The sequence below is a fragment of the Ctenopharyngodon idella genome, chromosome 23, assembly GCF_019924925.1.
Source record: "Ctenopharyngodon idella isolate HZGC_01 chromosome 23, HZGC01, whole genome shotgun sequence".
NCBI lineage: Eukaryota > Metazoa > Chordata > Actinopteri > Cypriniformes > Xenocyprididae > Ctenopharyngodon > Ctenopharyngodon idella.
The window spans coordinates 4055681-4074638 of record NC_067242.1 but is presented as its reverse complement, the minus strand read 5'-3'; the positions used below and the strand labels follow the sequence as shown (position 1 = coordinate 4074638).

Genomic DNA, 18958 nt, shown 5'->3' with positions numbered 1-18958 from the left:
AGTGTTTTTTTTTTTTGTTTTGTTTTTTTGTCTATCCTTACCTGGTCATATTGTCCAATAAACTTGAAGGCTTCCATACTGAACTTGACATTGGGCTCGTGAGTTGTGTGGATTTTAAGAGTGTCATCAACCACGCATCTGGAATACATTGACAAATTGGATTTAAATTAATTGTGCAAGAAGTTTCACAGTTAAAAAAGTGCAGCATCAGAGAATAGAATACTGCATAAGTATGCAATATGGGGCGCACCTATATTTTGTATATTTGTATGTTTGAGTTGCTAATGGATTAGCCCACCTAGTTAACATACTGTATTCTACATTATATTAAATTATCTGCATTGAAGTACTGTTTAGTTTTGACCTTTTTATTAGATCAGCTACAACAGGGAAGGTAATTTTTTGCACGACTCCTAATGTCTAAAATCACTTTTGCGGAATTGTAAGAAATGATATTGGCTGAACTCAGAATAGCATACTGACACAATACTTTTTCATTGCAGAAATACTAAGAGTAGTATACAAGTATGTTATTGACAATGTAGGCTAATCAAACTAAGTGATTCCTATGCACACATAAACCTGACCGATTTAAATTTAAAAAACATGTAATGAAACATAGCTTTTTTGTATGATGTGGTGTGTTTTTTGATTCTTACCCATTTGTGATGATGGGATAAGAGATGGGATAATTGGGATTATCATAGGGTGAAGCTACACAGGACTCGAGGAACACTTCAGTGTCTTGCACTACATTGACAGGTTCGATTTCCATGTAGATCGGCTGTCCCACGTTGTACTCCAGTGGATAGGTGCTGGGACTTCTCAAGTTTCTGAAACTGCCAGACTGATAAAACTCAAACTGATAGCTGAATGTGCCAAAGCCTTTCTCAGTGATACTGATGGGTGGCCTGTGAGCATCAAACATTGCAGTGATGCTGCTCTTTTTCTGGTACTTGCATGAGACTTCAATTTTAATCTCATTTTTCCTGGTTATGATGTCATGTGGTTTATCAAAAGTAACAATCATGTTCTTGAAGATCAGATGTTCCTCAGTCTCCTTCAAAGAAACAAGTATAAAAGTAGTTTAGATGCAGTGGAAAAATTCTATTGTTATTTATGTCAATTAAAACTCATTGAACTCCTTACTTCGATTTGAGTACCACATTCGTTTAGAGAGAAAGTTTTAAACACATGCGTGGTATTGGAAGAAACTTCACAGGAAGCATTGTTGTTCAGCCGCCAGTGATGTCCATAGATCCCTGATCCTGGATCAGTTTCTATCGACACCAACATTGTGTCTCTAGAGCAAGTTACGTGTGCTTTTGGACCTTGAACAAATAAAGAACAATTGTAAGAAAGTAGATGTATAAACATCCTTTTGCTTCAAGGACATACAAAGAATTAAAACATCAAATCAAATGTGAAGAAGAATTTCAATAAAAGCTCAAAATACCTTCAGCCTCCACCACGACAATAACACACCTCATCTCAGACTGATAGTTCCTAGACCTAAAATATTAAGAAGATTAATTAGCTTCATTTTATATTGCACATTTTGATTAAAGTAATCTAACTGTGTAATCATACCCATATTGGCCCTCAGCAGCGAAGCAAATTGGAAAGTGTTGGCCAAAATTCTCTGATGTTGGTGTCCAGTTGATCACATACTCTCCAGTGGTGGTGGTCTCCTTTGTGCTGTTCAGAGGTCCACTAAAGACCACTTCGGTGATGCTGGACAATCGGGGGAAAAAAATCCAGTTAGATGCACATGTATCAGTTTAGAAACTGAACTGAAATGATCCTGTTTCTGAAGTTATAGTAAAGATTTAGATCAGTTGTTCTTAACCTTTTTGACTTCAAGGCCCCTCACTGTCCACAATAATATTCAAATGTACAAAAATGAGTATATATCTCATTTAAATAATTCTTGCCCAAGGCATATGCAAAACAAAGGGGCGGGGCCTGGTTGAGTTAGTAGTGTGTTGAAACTCGCGGTTATGGTAAGGAGTGGGACAATTTCCCAAACACGATCAAAGCGATTGACCAATCACAGCTGACCGGGGCGCGTTAAAGTTGAAGATCTAGTTTGAGCTCAGAGGGAAGGATGAAGATCTAGATTGGTCTAGTTGGCGTTCAGAGAAACGTGTTAACTGTGATCAGACTTTTAGACATTTCCTTCATACCTTGAGTAGGTTGCAGTAGCCATTACTCTGATCTCTAGCTCTTGATTGACACGAGCCTGTAGGTGTTCTCCATGATGAGGTGTTGGGTGGATGAACCGAGGTAGATATTCACCCTCAATGCAAGATGGTGCAGGAGCCTCCACTAAACCCAAAACATAACATGAAGGTTGTTCACATGAAGATTGTTGCAGAGCATCACAATTAAAAGACTGAGTAACATTTTATTTTAAGGTGATGTAGTTACATGTTACTACATGTACTTACTCTAGTAATAACAGTAAATTATGCATAATTACAAGTAACTAAACCTAATCGTAACTCTATAGTAAGTACATGTAGTTAATTAATATTGCTCAGTACTTATTTGAGTAAGTACAGCGTAACTACGTCACCTTAAAATAAAGTGTAATCAAAGGCACTGAACAGTACCTTCTAAAGCGAACTGTAGTGGTATTTTGCTCAATGGTGGATTGGCAGGATGCATTGACAAACGGGGTTCTGACCGCTGCAGCCATGGCAGTGTAGTTTAGAGTGATGTTCTCTTTGGGATAGTCTTCCATGACCAACTCAAATGCATAAACACCACGTGCTGTGGAGTTGCCATTTGACAGAGTACATGTGCTCTGGGAAGAAGAAAGATTTGAACAGTCAATGATACTTTCAGCAACAACTGAGTCAGCTAAGAACATGTGGAAGAATGAAAGGAAACACTTCTTATTTTTGTATAATGATCAACTCTCAACACAGATTGTTGTACATTGTTCCTTGCTTATTCTCACCTGATTCAAAGTGAATCCTGCATGTTGGTTGCACATTCCACACTCATTTGCACTGAAAACTCCATATCTACACCTGACCTGATCTAGATCTTGATCACAGGACAACAGATTGTAGTTCCTGGGGCAGTTCTGAGGAACTCTAGAAACAATCCAAAAACAGTAATCTTGAAATGAGTTTGACTTTTTTTTTTTATCATTTAGTACACAGGCTTCAAGAAGTACTTTGACACATTTACACACAAACATTGTTGCAATGAATTTACAACAACTCGTTCCTAAGGTTACTTTTACTAGATGATAATAATAATAAATAATAATAATAAATGATAGGTGTGATAATAAATAAAATAGTAAAAAAGTGAAGATTTTGCTATAATAATAATAATGTAAATATGTAAATTATGTAAATATACAATATACATCTAAAATTTCACAAATAAAAAATTTCAAAGACATCATTGTAACATGTTAGACAATGGTTAACAGCGTAAGTCAGTGAGAGATGATCTCAGACCAGATTTTTTTTTTTTTTTTTTAAAGATTCCTCAAAGTATATGATTTCCTAAAAGCATAGTATTTATTGCTAAAATTATAAATTGGACTAAAAATAGATGGCACATCTAAGGTGAAATGATTAAAGAATGGAGGTTGTACATTTCTTCAAGAAGAAGACTGAAAAAGAGGAGTTTCAATAGTGCTGCATTGCAAAATTAAGACAAACTGATTTTACCTGACAATGGGAAGTGTGGTGGCGACTGGAGATCTGTTGGGCTGAGAGGTGTCAGATCTCACTCCAAGATCAATATGTGTGAGAAGTCTCCAGTTCCCGCCATTTGTGACTGTGTTATAGATCCAGCAGCAACTACTTTGCCTGTTGACAAACATAGACTTGTTTTTTCATTTGTAATAAATTAATTTTATACTATCTTCAGCGCTATAAGACAATGGTGTATCAGATTAGTCTTATTCCTCTGCATAAGTGCTTACTGCAGCTGAAACGGGCTGTTGTTGGGGACGGTTCTCTTCATGACTCCCTCAGTCTGGCACCAGCTGCCACCATTAGAGCTGCTGTCCACTTGACCACTCACATAACTTTTACTGCCACAGTTTCCAGACCTGCAAGACCAGTTATCATATGGATCACAGCTATGATAGGCCTCCTTAAAGCGGATATCCACCTGAAATAAAGCATTTTGTTGTAACTTCTCAACATCCTTAATTTTTCTAGAATACTATTCTAATAATAAACATTTTGGAATAAAAATGCATGTTCCTTTGTCTTGCTTCATAACTGCTATCCTAAATACACAATTATATAATAATTTCACACATTTTGCTCAATTAAAGCCTGATTGGAAATGACACACATTTACAATATTATGTGATATTTGCCAAAACGATCATAATATAAAGTTAGGTTACACTTTATTTCGATAGTGCACTTTAGACATTCTACTAACTATACTGTAAGTAACTTTGCAACTACATGTCAACCAACTCTCATTAGAGTATTAGACTGTTAGGTTAGGGTTAGTAAAATAAGTATGATAGTTGCAAAGTTACTTATATTCAGTAGTCTACTAATACTCTAATGAGAGTTAGCTGACATGTAGTTGCAAAGTTACTTAGTTAGTAGAATGTCTAAAGTGGACAATCGAAAGAAAGTGTTACCAAAATGTATTGTCAACATAAAATGTAATTTAATGATTTTAATAATTTTGATATTTTAAGATTAGGGTCTAGGAAAGGATTAAAATAATAACACATATACATAAAAGGTATTTAAAAAGTATTAAAATGTGAAATTTTAATGTGACAGTTATAAAATAATAATACAAAAAACTAATTCAGTTGCTTTTAATAAAAATCCCCTTGCACATAAAGTGCACCTAATGGAAGAAACACCTGTGAATAAAATTCTCACCTCATAGGAACCATTAGGATTCTTTCTTGAGCTGAAGGTCATTGAGCCTCCATAGAAGTGAGAGGCAGTGGCTGTGGACACCAGCAGCAGCAGGGCTGAGAGCAGAGCAGAGGCACACATGATGCTCATGACTGAGGTTTCCTCTCTGATCACTGCGCTGCCCTTTTAAAGGACCTGATGGAGGAAGTCATCAAAAAATAAGACACGTTTACAATAAAGATTTCCAGTAAAGGAAAGACAAATAATATCTCACTTCTAGTCCTACCATAAGAATGATTGGCATGCAATTGTTCCATTCCATCTCTGTACAGTTGTTTCCACTTAGTAATTTTAGTGCTTCAACTTAAATATTTCAGTTAACTGCCAAGGCAACATTACTAATTTTTGTCTAGTTTAGGTTTTTCCTCTAATATTTATATTTTATTTTACTTCAGCGTTATTTCAATTAACAAAAAATAGTTCGTTTTCAATAAAATATATAAATAGTATATTTACACTTCCAAATTATTATGCAAGTGACATATCAGTAGGATTTTAGTACAATAAACATTCTGATTTTAGTTATTTAAAGAAAGAAAGTGTTTGTTTGTCTTGGATCTTTTACACTAAAAAAAAATAACATGTTGGTCTAACTTAATTCAATTATGACACCTGTTTCCACACAGTTGAACTGATTTATTTGAACCTAAGCTAGGTTAATTGTACTGATGAGTAAAATTCATCCTAACTGAATGAGATCACACTAGTTTCATTTGACGTATTCTGTGCATGTCTCCTGAACATAATTCACTCTTGTTGATCCAACTAGTGCTGCTGCAATTCAGACTGGTGCCCTTGTGCACAGTTGCACAAGACCTGTTAGAGTTTAAGTGTTTAATGTTTGGTTATTTTGAACGTTTAAAAGAGTTTGTAGTGTATAAAATGTTTTTTTTTTTTTTTTGTGTTACCATCATGGTGAAGAGGTGCACTTGTGCTTAGGTTGTGAGTAGCTGTTGTACACACACATACATGTTCCATGACCATTTGATTGAGAGGGGTAAAACTGATGACCATTTGTAGCCTGTGTAAATGATGTGCTGGCCCTCAAATAATTTTTTTTTTTATTTATTTCTATAAAAACAAAAAAACAATGCAACACTTGTTCACATGCTAAGTTTAACATTTGTAGTATGCAAGTAATAATCAAGTAAAGAATTTTTCATCACTGGCTTTAGCACAGTTAAAGCTTGTTGAAAACAACATAGATTTATTTCACATAGCCACCTACAGCCTAACCATGAGGTCTACACTTCAGCATAATGGTAACCTCAAAAATCAACATAACATAAACTTTTTTAAATATCAAATATATCTGAACATCAAACTTTAAAAGTTATTTCCCTTTACTAAAAAACACATTAAACAGCACTTAATTTCAACATTTACTCTCCCGATCTATCCCTATTCTAGGAGCTAGAAATCAACTGCTCAGTTTCAATCAATGCAACATAAATGATTCATGTAGTCCCAAAACAAATGGTTTAGGTTAACTTAACATTTTACAAATTTAATTTAATTTAACATAATACAATTGAGTGCAAATGACAATTAAGTAAAAAACTAAAGATTTGTGTTGGTATAGCTTATTTTATTTAAATAAACTGAGCAAGAAGCTAGAATAATTTTTTTGAGTGTAGATAAGGTACAGATCTCAAACAGGTTTAAGTAGTTTGCCAGGTCTTCTTATGTAAAAGGGAAACCGACTTAAAGCAGTTGTTCCACATTATTAAGCAAATCACAGTTCTCATGACATATGGGAAGGAAGAAAGATCTTTCTGAAGCATGAAAATTGTGCAATGTCTTACAAAAGGCATAAAAACAACAAATATTTTGCAAAAACTGAATAGAGATTGATGAACTGTCAAAAGATTTGTGATTGATTTAGAGCACAGAAGAGCCCAGTCAGATAAAGGCTTATTAAGGGAAGTTTCTGTCAAACAAATTAATTATATTAAAAGGGCAGCTATAAAAAAGCCACTGTTGAGCAGAAAACAGGTATTTGAAGCTGCTGGATTCTTCTGGCAGAATAAAGTTGCATTTTAACCACCGCTAACCAAATCTCACAAAGAGAAACCTTTACAGTGGGTTTAGATAGAAATACATTTTTAAAAATGGTTTTATTGTTGTGGTGATTTTTGCAGCGTGGGATAGTGCATTGTCTTGAATGAAAATCCTTTTATTTTAGAAGGCACTATCCTTCTTTTTATACCATACTAGAAAATAGTCATGAACTCCACATGTCTTGCAGAAGTAATTTTGACACCCTCAGAGAACCTAAAGGGACCTTCCATCTCACTTCCCAATATTCCAGCCCAAATCATCACCCACTAGCTCCTTGCTGACGTCACAGTGTTACTGGAAGGGGATGGCCACTCAACAGCCATCCAGAAATTCATCCATCTAGTCCAGAGGTTTTCAACCCTGCTCCTGGAGACCCATTATCCTGAAGAGTTTAGCTCCAACCCTAATCAAACACACCTGAAGCAGCTAATTAAGCCTTCAGGATAACTTGTAAATACACAGGCAGGTGTGCTGAAGCAAGTTGGAAATAAAATTTGCAGGACAGTGGGAGCCCATGAGCAGGGTTGAAGACCTCTGATCTAGACCATCCATTGTAGTACTGCATTCATCAGTGAATAAAACTATTTAAAAATGAGTCTTTATGTATTTTTTACACGCTTTGTTAAGGTTTCTCTTTGTGAGCTTTGGTTAGGGGTGGCTGAAATGCAACTTTACGCACACCTGCCAGCCTGCATGGAGAGGTTCTAGAGACTCCAGCAGCTTCAGTTACCTATTTGCTGCTCAACAGGCTTTTTATAGCTGCCCTTTTAATACAATTAATTTGCTGGGCAGAAACTTCCCCCAATAAGCCTTTATCTGACCGGGTTATTCTGTGCTCTAGATAACTTACAAATCTTTTGACAGTTTGAAAATGCTTATCCTCAGAAAGATCTTACTTCCTCCCCATACATTTCACGAGGTCTGTCAGTTGCTTAATTAATGTGGAACAACATCTTTAACCTGTTAGCCAGCACCTCCGCTTTTGAAAAAAATGGCAAGGAATGACATACCCAAACTAAAACAGATACAGTTCATGAACCCTTTGCACTAGAAGCATAAGTATATGCTTATATATACAAGTATATTTGAAAGCAGACACTTTGCAGTTATTAGTAATTATTGTCATAATGAAAAAAAAATATTTATAAATAGCTTCAAATTTTTTGTAAAGTTATTAGAAATTTATTTTTATGAAATATCTTTATAATAGTGAAGTTGGCCTTGTAGCAATCTAGAAATGTACTGCAGCTAAAGCCACATGCCTGACCATGTTATATTTCAAATCTGAAGATGACAAGTCTAAAACTCTTAGTTTTATTAAATGTAAAAGATCATGTCATGTGATTTTATTTTGAAAAGACCATAAAATGCTAACTGATGTTTATTGCCATCTTCTAAACATCTATTCAGTGTATTGTCTCGATTGCTCCTGCTCTCCTCTATTCACACCTTTCCAGCCTGGTTATGACTCTAATTATTATTATTTTTTTTTTGTCTCTATTATAATTACTGACAATGTTCTATTCAAGCAGATTTAATCCCTTATTTCTTTCCTCAAACTTCTCACTTCACCTTCTTTAAAACTGTATCCAATGCCCTTCTTGGAAAAAGGAAAAAAAAATCAGTGAGCTTTACAATTAAAAATTTTGCATTACATTAGTTTAGAACAGGTGCTTCTAGCATGTTAGCTTAGTACACCAACAAAACATGACAATTTATGAGATTAAAACCATGTTTTTGCTCCAAACTACAAGTCAAGTGTTTTAAATAATCTTCTGTAATGTAATGTAGCTTCGAGTAAAAAAAAAAAAACAGACAGAAAATATATTATTTTATGGTATTCTGCACAATGAGAAAAGCTGTTTCAATTAGCATTGCATTATAAATATAATCTATTATTATGAAAGTACCCGATATGGCATGAAGAACACAGATAAACCGTATATCGTCACAATCGTGTAATGATTGTATTCAAAAGTGTCTATCTGCATGTTATAGCGATCTCTGGAAGCCTCTGTTAGTTCCTGGAATGTCACATGGTATGCCTGTTCTTCACCATGTGCCATTTGTGGGCAAAATGTTCACAGAGCACCCACCGGCTGCAAGTATGAATTGAAAACACAGTACATCAGAGTATCCAGCACTCGTAATGAATATAACGGCACATTTTGGGTAAAAATTGAATAAATATTACTCCTCTGTATAGAAATTTGACATTAATATGAGAATCCATCAATATTTCTCCAAATGTGTATGCCCTCAGCTAAAAGCCCTGAAGGATGTTGTTTTGTCAAGCATTTTCATGATGACCTCACAAGAGTTTTTTCTCAATGAATGTGGCTGATGCTCTTATTTCAATGAAAAGGTAACGACTCTAGAGCCAGAGTCTTCGGCCAAGACAGCCGTCGAGCCAGAGTCTTTGGCCAAGACGGCCACCAAACCAGAGTCTTTGGCCAAGACGGCCGCAGAGCCAGAGTCTTCAGCTAACGTGGCTGCAGAGCCAGAGCCTCTCCACGTCATGGCCGCCAGGCCAGAGCCTCTCCACGTCATGTCAATTTTTTTCTAAATCTCCAAGCCGGTCACATGATCAGCTGCTATCATTCTGATTGGAGGATCTCAAAAAATTGCCCGACGCCCGATCTAAAATATCCAGATAGAAATTTGTTGCTCATTCTAAATGGGAAAGTGCCCAAGCAACATTGCTCAGCAACATTGCCTGGGAAACATTGCTCAAAGAGTTGCCCCTGTGTATCATCACCTTTAGTCCACGTCTGTTTTGGGTTTTTGGTTCATATCTTTTATTTTGAAGTTCATTCATAGACATGTTTCCTGTTTTTCATGTGCTGCCTTAGTCATGTGTCTTATTCTTTGATTGGTTCATTGTTCTTTGTCTAGCTTTGTTTGTGTAACCCATTGTGGTGAGTTGTTTGTTCATGTCATGCTCATGCATCATGTCAGCTTTAGCTTTGCCAAGTCTTTTGTTCATTTTGTGTTTGGTTTATGGATTGTTCATGTATTTTGTTTAATAAAACTGCACTTGGGTTCTAACTGCAAACTCGCCTCAGTGGACTATTCATTACAGAATGTTTCTCATTTATCTAAGAACACAGTGTATAGGTTTATGCATTATTATAGCGTCAAATGAAGTCCTAAATCTGTTGAAGTTCAGAACCTGTTTTGTTCAGATCATTGTCTCGTCAGTGTTCGAGTGTGCTATTATGTTTCTTTAAGTGATCTCCTGTGTGTTTCCTTGGTGGAATCTTCAATAAAGGACTATTTTGAGAATCTTCTTCATCATGCTTTTAGTTATTAGCCATGTACCGTGACAGAAGACAGGACCTAGAAAAAAAAATAGAACGGGCTGAGCTGCAGAGATCTGCTGAAGATCATCTTATCTTCTCCCTCCAACAGAGCGGTAGGTCTCTGGAACAATATGTTCAGGAGTTTTTGCAGTATTACAATCTGGTGAGCTGGAACACTCATATGCTCAAGGCCTGTTTTCGGGAGGGACTGGATGATGAACTGTATCAGTTTCTTTCTCCTGGTAAAAGCAGCTCTTCTTTGATTGAATATATTAATTCTGTCCTCTGGCTGAATGGTTCTGATTTTGTTATTGAGGAAATGAATGAGGACATTCCCAGCTGTCATCCAGTTCCATCCCAAAAACATTTGGGTACTCCAGCAAGCCCTCCACTCCAAAGTCTGCTCCCAAGTCCATTCCAGAGCCTTGTCCCAAGATGGTCGCCATTCCAGAGTCTCGTCCCAAGATGGTCGCCATTCCAGAGCCTCGTCCCAAGATAGCCGCCACTCCTGCGCCTCATCCCAAGATGGCTGCCACTCCTGAGCCTCTTCCCAAGATGGCCACCACTCCTGAGCCTCATCCCAAGATGGCCGCCACTCCTGAGCCTCTTCCCAAGATGGCCGCCACGCCTGAGCCCTCAGACAAGATGGCTGCCATGCCTGAGCCCTCAGACAAGATGGCTACCACACTTGTGCTCTTAGGCATTTTGGTGGAGTATAAGGGGATGTCCTGGAGCCCAGAGATGGTTCCAGCCCCTAGGTCCATGCCAGTATCTTCTCTAGCCCCTGAGTCTGCTCCAGAGCCCTCTCCAGAGTCCGCTCCAGCCCACGAGCCTGCTCAAGAGTCCTGTGGCCATAGTGGCCGAGCCTGGGGTCCGGGCCAAGGCCACGGAGGCCGCACCACCATGGCCCCTTGAACAGCCGGCTTCGCCCTGGCTCCCTGAACTACTGGCTCCGCCCTGGCTCCCTGAACTGCTGGCTCCACCCTGGCCCCCTGAACTGCCGGCTACGCCCTGGTCCCCTGAACTACCGGTACCATCCTGGAGACAACCTGCCCTCATCACCCTGGTCACCTGTCAGGGCTCCATTACTCTCAATTAAGTAGTCATTTAGCTGATACTTTCATCCAAACTTAGTGTAATTGTTACATGTGAGTAACAGACGAGACAATGTGAAGTTTGAAACATAAACACAAACAAGGGTTGAACACAAACACTGAAGATAAAATGTTAAATGATAACAAAGATTTACCACAGACTTTCAAACAAACTCAGGTAAGATACTGTAAGATATTTAAGATAAAACTTAGATTAAGAGCTGTCAAGACCTATAACCATATCAGTGCATCATTGCATCTTCTACTGTTACTGAAGTATAAAACCTCACAGAAGGATAAATTACTGTTCTTACAGTAGCATTGTGACAGGAGTGGCTTTCTTTTACAAAAGAAGAAACTCGTAATCTAGAGCAGCAGCTCATGTTTCTATTATTCTGTCTTGACTGCTCTTGGGATATTGGTATGATAATTGAGTTTAGCCTGGTAATGGATATGTCAATGTTAAATGTATTTAGTCTTGGCAGAATAGATCTGCTACGCTGCTGCGGCTGCAGAGCAAGTACCAAGACTTGCTACTGCCAATACATTCACAGACATTGCTGTGAGCAAGTGAGACATGCTACTGCTGCTGAACATGTAACATACATGATTTAACCCCGTAGCAGATATATACAGGTGGAGCTGAGGAAGGAGGAGGGTTCTGAAAGCCCGCTGCAGACTGCTAACAGCAAACAATGCAAATATTTGAATGTTTGAGCAGCAAGCTCATTGGCCGCTGATGCAGCAGCAACCAATCAGCTGTGCTGTGTAGATAATGATGTGATCGCTTCCAAATGAGTTAAAGACCCATCAGCCGACATCGTCAGAGCTTCAAGCCAGAACTAGGTAATTCTGTCTTGACAGCTTTCGGGATATTTGTATGATAATTAGCATGGTAATGGATATGGCAATGTTAAATGTTTTTGGTCTTGGCAGAATAGAATATGATAATTAGCATGGTAATGGATATGGCAATGTTAAATGTTTTTGGTCTTGGCAGAATAGATCCGCTACACTGCTGCTGCTGCAGAGCAAGTACCGAGACTTGCTATTGCCAATACATTCACAGACATTGCTGTGAGCATGTGAGACATGCTGCTGCTGCACATGTAACATACATGATTCAACCCCGTAGCAGATCTATACAGGTGGAGCTGGGGAAGGAGGAAGGTTCTGAAAGCGCGCTGCAGACCACTAACAGCTAACAATGGCAAATATTTGAATGTTTGAGCAGCAAGCTCATTGGCCGCTGATGCAACAGCAACCAATCGGCTATGCTGTGTAGATAAGGATGCGATCGCTTCCAAATGAGTTAAACGAGTGCATTGAACGAGTTGTTTTCAACCAGCTGTCATCTTTCCTCTCACAGAGCAACCAATTGGACGTCAATCAATCTGGTTTCAAGAGTGGCCACTCGACTGAGACTGCACTACTGTCGGTTACTGAATCCTTGCGAATTGCAAAGGCTAGTTCCAAATCATTAGTTCTCATTCTGCTTGATCTATCTGCTGCCTTTGACACGGTGAATCATCAGATCCTTCTGTCCACCCTCTCATCACTTGGCATCACAGGTATTCCACTTCTCTGGTTTGAATCCTATCTCACAGGAAGGTCGTTCAGGGTTGCCTGGAGAGGGGAGGTATCCAAAGCTCATCAACTGACCACAGGGGTTCCTCAGGGTTCAGTGCTTGGACCCCTCCTCTTCTCCATTTACACTACATCACTTGGTCCCATCATTCAGGCACACGGTTTCTCCTACCATTGCTATGCTGATGACACACAACTCTTCCTTTCATTCCAACCAGCTGATCCCACAGTAGCTGCACGAATCTCAAGCTGTCTGGCGGACATCTCGGCATGGATGAAGGAACATCATCTACAGCTCAACCTGGCAAAGACTGAGCTTCTCGTCTTCCCTGCCAATCCGACTCTAAATCATGATTTCAGCATCCAGCTAGGCACATCTTCTATTATCCCATCAAATTCGGCCAGAAATCTTGGAGTAATCCTTGATCACCAACTGACCTTCAAAGACCACATTGCAAAGACCACTCGGTCATGCAGATTTGCACTATACAACATCAGGAAAATCAGGCCCTTTCTAACAGAACATGCAACACAACTTCTGGTCCAGGCCCTGGTCATTTCTAGGCTTGATTACTGCAATGCTCTTCTGGCTGGACTGCCATCATGCACAATCAGGCCTCTACAAATGATTCAGAACGCTGCAGCACGTCTCGTCTTCAACGAGCCCAAAAAAAGCCCATGTCACGCCTCTCTTCATCTCTCTTCACTGGCTACCAATTGCCGCTCGCATCAAATTCAAGGCGTTGACGCTTGCTTACAGATCTGCCACAGGCTCTGCACCCTCCTACTTCCACTCACTCTTACGAGTCTACACTCCTACCAGAAGCCTACGCTCATTAAAGGAGCGAAGGCTTGTGGTACCATCAAGAGAGGCACGAAATCACTCTCCAGGACATTCTCGTTCACTGTTCCTTGCTGGTGGAATGATCTTCCTGCCTTTATCCGGAATGCAGAATCCCTGGCAATATTCAAAAGACAGCTGAAAACTCATCTCTTTCGTGAGCACTTAACCTCATCTTAATTAAAAAAAAAAAAAAAAAAAAATTATACCTATCCTTTCACTTCCTCTAATCCCTCTCTATTGTAGCTTATGATACTCTGAGCATTACCTAAGACTTGTATTGTGAGCACTTTTTGTGTCTATTTGCCTCGTCATGACGACTCGCTTGTTGTATTCCTCACTTGTAAGTCGCTTTGGATAAAAGCGTCTGCCAAATGAGTAAATGTAAATGTAAATGTAAATGTTAAAGACACATCAGCCGGCATCGTCAGAGCTTCAAGCCAAAACTAGGTAATTCTGTCTTGACAGCTCTTGGGATATTGGTATGATAATTGAGTTTAGCATGGTAATGGATATGGCAATGTTAAATGTATTTGGTCTTGTCAAGTCAAGTCACCTTTATTTATATAACGCTTTTAACAATGCAGCTTTACAGTGATAACTGGTATATAATTTTGGCTGCACAGCAGCTCTTAAAGAAAATGGTGTCATTATCCATCTTAAGTAAATTCAGTATTGATTCATTCCATTGTAAGAATCAATAGTTATTAATTTAGTTAATTTATCAGCACTGGAGTAAACAGTGATGTCATCATCCAGCTCAGTTCAGTTCGCATACAATGGTGTCAATGCAGGCAGATCAAAACACTGTTGAATATCAAATGTCACGTGTCCCCAACTAAGCAAGCCAAAGGCGACAGCGGCAAAGAACCCAAACTCCGACAGGTGACATCAGGTGGCAAACAGGTGTTAAAATGGAGAAAAAAAACCTTGGGAGAAACCAGGCTCAGTCGGGGGGCCAGTTCTCCTCCGGCAAACAGCGAACAGTGCTTTATTATGATTCAGGCAGCTATCATAAGTCTGATGGGATCGCAACAGTCAAAGTATTTAGTCAAAGTATTTATTCCAGTTCCATCCAGTTGAGGATCGTATTCATCACACCGGTATGGATGGTTTGTTGAGGAACTGTGCCACTGGATGTCGTGTCGATGAGGCCTTCACAGTGGATGATCTAGTTGACTCAATCTCTGCTGACACTTCAGGGCTGCATTGTGGTCGTGTCAAGGCGCAGATCCTTGATCTCACCTGGATACGGCCCAGATCCGGCTGACTATGGTAAACCTCGTGATAAATAGAGAGACTAATATTAGCGTAGATGCCATTCTTCTTCTGATGTAACGAGTACATCTGGTGTTATAGGAAGTGTTCCCGGTTCCGGCTGACCTAATTTATGCAGCCTTACAATCCTTTAACGGATTTGAAAACATAAATTGATAATGTGTTATATGTATGCCAGGTTAAAGAGATACATTTTTAGTTTAGATTTAAACTGACAGAGTGTGTCTGCTTCCCGAACAATGTTAGGAAGATTGTTCCAGAGTTTCGGTGCCAAATAGGAGAAGGATCTACCGCCTGCAGTTGGTTTTGATATTCTAGGTATTATCAACTGGCCTGAATTCTGAGATCGCAATAGACATGAAGGACTATAATGCAGTAAGAGCTCACTCAGGTCTTGGTGGAATAGATCTGCTATACTGCTGCTGCTGCAGAGCAAGTACTGAGACTTGCTACTGCCAAAAAAAAAAAAAAAAAAATCACAGACATTGCTGTGAGCATGTGAGAAACTAGAGTAACCTGTTACCATCAAGAAAAACAAAGCCAATGTTGGGGGGGCTTCAAAGGAGCAGTAGACCACCATGGAGGAGCCAGCAGCGGAAGAGAGCATGATGGAACCTGCAGAGTATATAACCATGGCATGGCCAGAGGGATGGAGATCATGGTGGATCGTTAATGGTCAAGGTGGAGCTGGGGGGTAGGGAGGCCTGTGATAGAGCCAGCGGTGGAGCTGGAGGGATGGAAAACTCTGGTTGAGCCAAAGGGGTTGTGGGCCCGGGTGCAGCCAAAGGCCCAGAAGTCTTTGGTGGAGCCATGGGGATGACAGACCAAGGCAGAGCCAGAGGAATGAGGGAGCACAGTGGAGCAGCAGAATTGGAGGGCCAAGGATGAGTCATGGGCTCGGAGGGCCAAGGTGGATCCGGAGGGTCAGAACTTTTAGGCTCATACTGTGAAAACCACAGTGGAAGTGGCTGGCCAGGAGAGTGTGGTCATGTCAATGGAGCAGAAGGACTGGGGGGAGCTGGCAGGGCAAGAGGCTGAGGAGGAGTTATGGCCTGGGGACCAGTGGAGGAGAAAGGATGAGGTAACTGGATGGAACCAGAGAAGCATCCGTGCTGGACAGGACCAATGGAAGAGGAAGGTCTAGGGCCATGGATGGAACCAGGGAATCTAGGCAGCCGGATGGGACCAGCGGAGCAGGAAGAAGTTTGAGGGTGGGTACAAGAGTTGGGACTGGCTTATTGGCAGTCAGGTCAATCAGCCACTACTGGATAGACTGAGCTTTGGATGCTGGCTCCAGGACGAACCATGACCATGACCAGAGGTGATTACCAACGTTCTTCAAAGTATCTTCTTTTGTGTTCTGTAGAATAAAGAATGTCATACAGGTTTGGAACAACATGAAGTCGAGTAAATGATGACAAAATTTATTTTTATTTTTTATTTTTTTGTTAACTATCAATTTAATAGCAGTAACTTTACTCCATCCTAGCTCAAAATAAGTGCTTTACACTTTTTCCATGTGACAAAAAATGCAATATTAATTTTGTTAACAGCATGTAGTATATTCAGTAATATCTGTATGTTATTATTTTATTTCTGTCCTATTATTTATTTATTTAAAATTAAGGCTCCAGCACCAGCACAACATTCCCAGGGGAATTCATGGGCCAGATCGACTGGTTTTGACCAGGGATGAATTGTAGCCCCAGTCAAGCTCGGGCTTCATTTAATAGGTGCACGAACACAGGCGACACAAACACACGAGAAAGTTTGCACTTGTCTACTGTCTGTGCTGTTTCTCTCCAGAAGTTATGAACTATAAACCCCCTCACACAAGCACTCGTCAACACATCTGTCTATTCAAGGTATAAAATAACAGACCCACATCACCCCTGTGATAAAGTAAATCTAATATCTGTTTGAAACTGTAATTTTATACAATCCTTCCTCATCTCTGTGAAAGAATCTTAGCTCATTCCTGGCAGAACTGTTTTAACTCTGACAGACTCTAGACAGTCTGACAGACATGAATTTTATGTAAGGTTTGATACTCATGATTTTGAGAATATTCTTTGTGAGCAGAAATAAAATAAATAAATAATTTAATTGGTAATAGATCTATCCCTTTTGCAGAACAGGATGTTATTAACGTGTTTAAACATTCAGCCAGGAAAAGCCCGGGCCCTGATAATATTGAAGGGCGGTTGCTTATGTCCTGTGCAGAGCAATTGGGATCTATTTTTTATTATATTTTTTTTCAATTGTCCCTTACTCAACAGAAGGTGCCGAGATTATGGAAAACCTCTACAGTCATCCCAGTGGCTAAAAATAATCATCCAGTAGAACTAAATGACTTTAGTTCTGATTTGTTCTTCAGTTTTGATTTTTGTATCATTGGTTGGATCCTTGACTTTTTAACTGATCGAATCCAGAGAGTAAGGGTAAATGGGTGTTTATCAGACGTTCTGTCTTCATCCACAGGGTCCCCTCAGGGATGTGTGCTTTCTCCACTCCTGTATATTTTATACTCTGATGACTGAGTAGGCATGATAATAGATTTATTGTAAAATGCACAGATGATTCAGCTATTGTCAGCCTCCTCCATGCTGATGAAAACGACCATGGCCCTGTCGTAGAAGATTTTGTTCGGTGGCGTGACAATGCATTCTTGCAAATAAATGTGTTAAAAACGAAAGATACGCATTTTGATTTTAGGCGTAATCAAATTGATATAAAGAGAACAATTATTAAAGATCAGGAGGTTGAGGTTGTGGAATCATATACGTATTTGGGATGTGTGATTGACAACAAGCTGAATTTTAATGTCAATGTGGAGAAGATTTGTAAAAGGGGCCAGCAACGTCTGTACTGTTTACAGAGACTATCCAAGTTTAACATTGATAGATCCCTGATGACTCTGTTTTACAAATCTTATATTGAGTCGGTTTTAACATTTGCTATGTTATGCTGGTATGGCAGTATGAGTGTGAAGGCGAATAGTTAACGCTAGCAGTAAGATTTTAGGAGTTCAGCAGAGTCATCCTACTGATCTGTATAATCGCCAGGTAGTTAGAAAAGCTCAATCTATCTTAACAGTTATCTCCCATCCACTCTATTCTGAGTTTCAGCTTGTACCCTCAGGATCTCAGTTAAGATTTCCTTCTGTTAGGAGTAACAGGTACAAACATTCATTTATTCTTACTGCTATTTCTTTGATAAATTCTGGCATGTGGGGAGTAGGTGGACGTAGATAGTTGTTTGAGCCTGTCTTGTGTTTTTAATAGTAATTATTACAGTTGCTTTGGTGCAATTTTCACAAGAAATTGGTAAATTTTCAAAACTCTTAGTACTAATATCACAACAGATCATCAAAAGTGCACTTTTTTCAAACATTTCAGCATGTTTTCAATTGTGTTAATGCAATACACAAAATCACAAAGTATCCTTTTTACTACGCAAAATAAGTGTTTTATGTATATAAATGTTTCATTCACAGTAACTGCCTTTTGTAATGCTATTACTATCAAACTTTTGATTTGCATCTCTTTTCATTCAGTTTAATACATTTGTCTGTTATTTAATCCAAGTGATCTTAATGGTTAATCAATGAATCATTTGGTGATTTCTATAGATACAGATTGTATAGATATAGTTTCTACTTTGTTTGCAATTACCGATACGGATAATCATAAGTACTTAATTTTTATTTTACATTATAAGTGATTTCTCTTAGATTCTAACCACTATGTTCAAAGTGTGTGTGTTCGTGTGTGTGTGTGTGTGTGGTCATGGTATTCCCTACGTTATGGGGACCAAATGCCCCCACAAGAATAGTAATACCAGTAAATTCTGACCTTTTAGGGACAT

At 39.1% G+C, this 18958-nt stretch overlaps 1 protein-coding gene across 1 annotated transcript in view; it reads right to left on the bottom strand.

Moving 5' to 3' along the window:
• The window catches only part of LOC127506174 (CUB and zona pellucida-like domain-containing protein 1), a 116787-nt gene that overhangs the window by 889 nt on the left and 96940 nt on the right, over positions 1 to 18958 (bottom strand). Inside the window, exons 7-11 of the mRNA XM_051882379.1 lie at positions 1591 to 1734; positions 1457 to 1512; positions 1150 to 1331; positions 660 to 1060; positions 42 to 138 (exon numbers count right to left, since the gene is read on the bottom strand). Coding sequence (XP_051738339.1) covers positions 42 to 138; positions 660 to 1060; positions 1150 to 1331; positions 1457 to 1512; positions 1591 to 1734 — 880 coding nt within the window. The remainder of the gene's footprint in view (positions 1 to 41; positions 139 to 659; positions 1061 to 1149; positions 1332 to 1456; positions 1513 to 1590; positions 1735 to 18958) is intronic.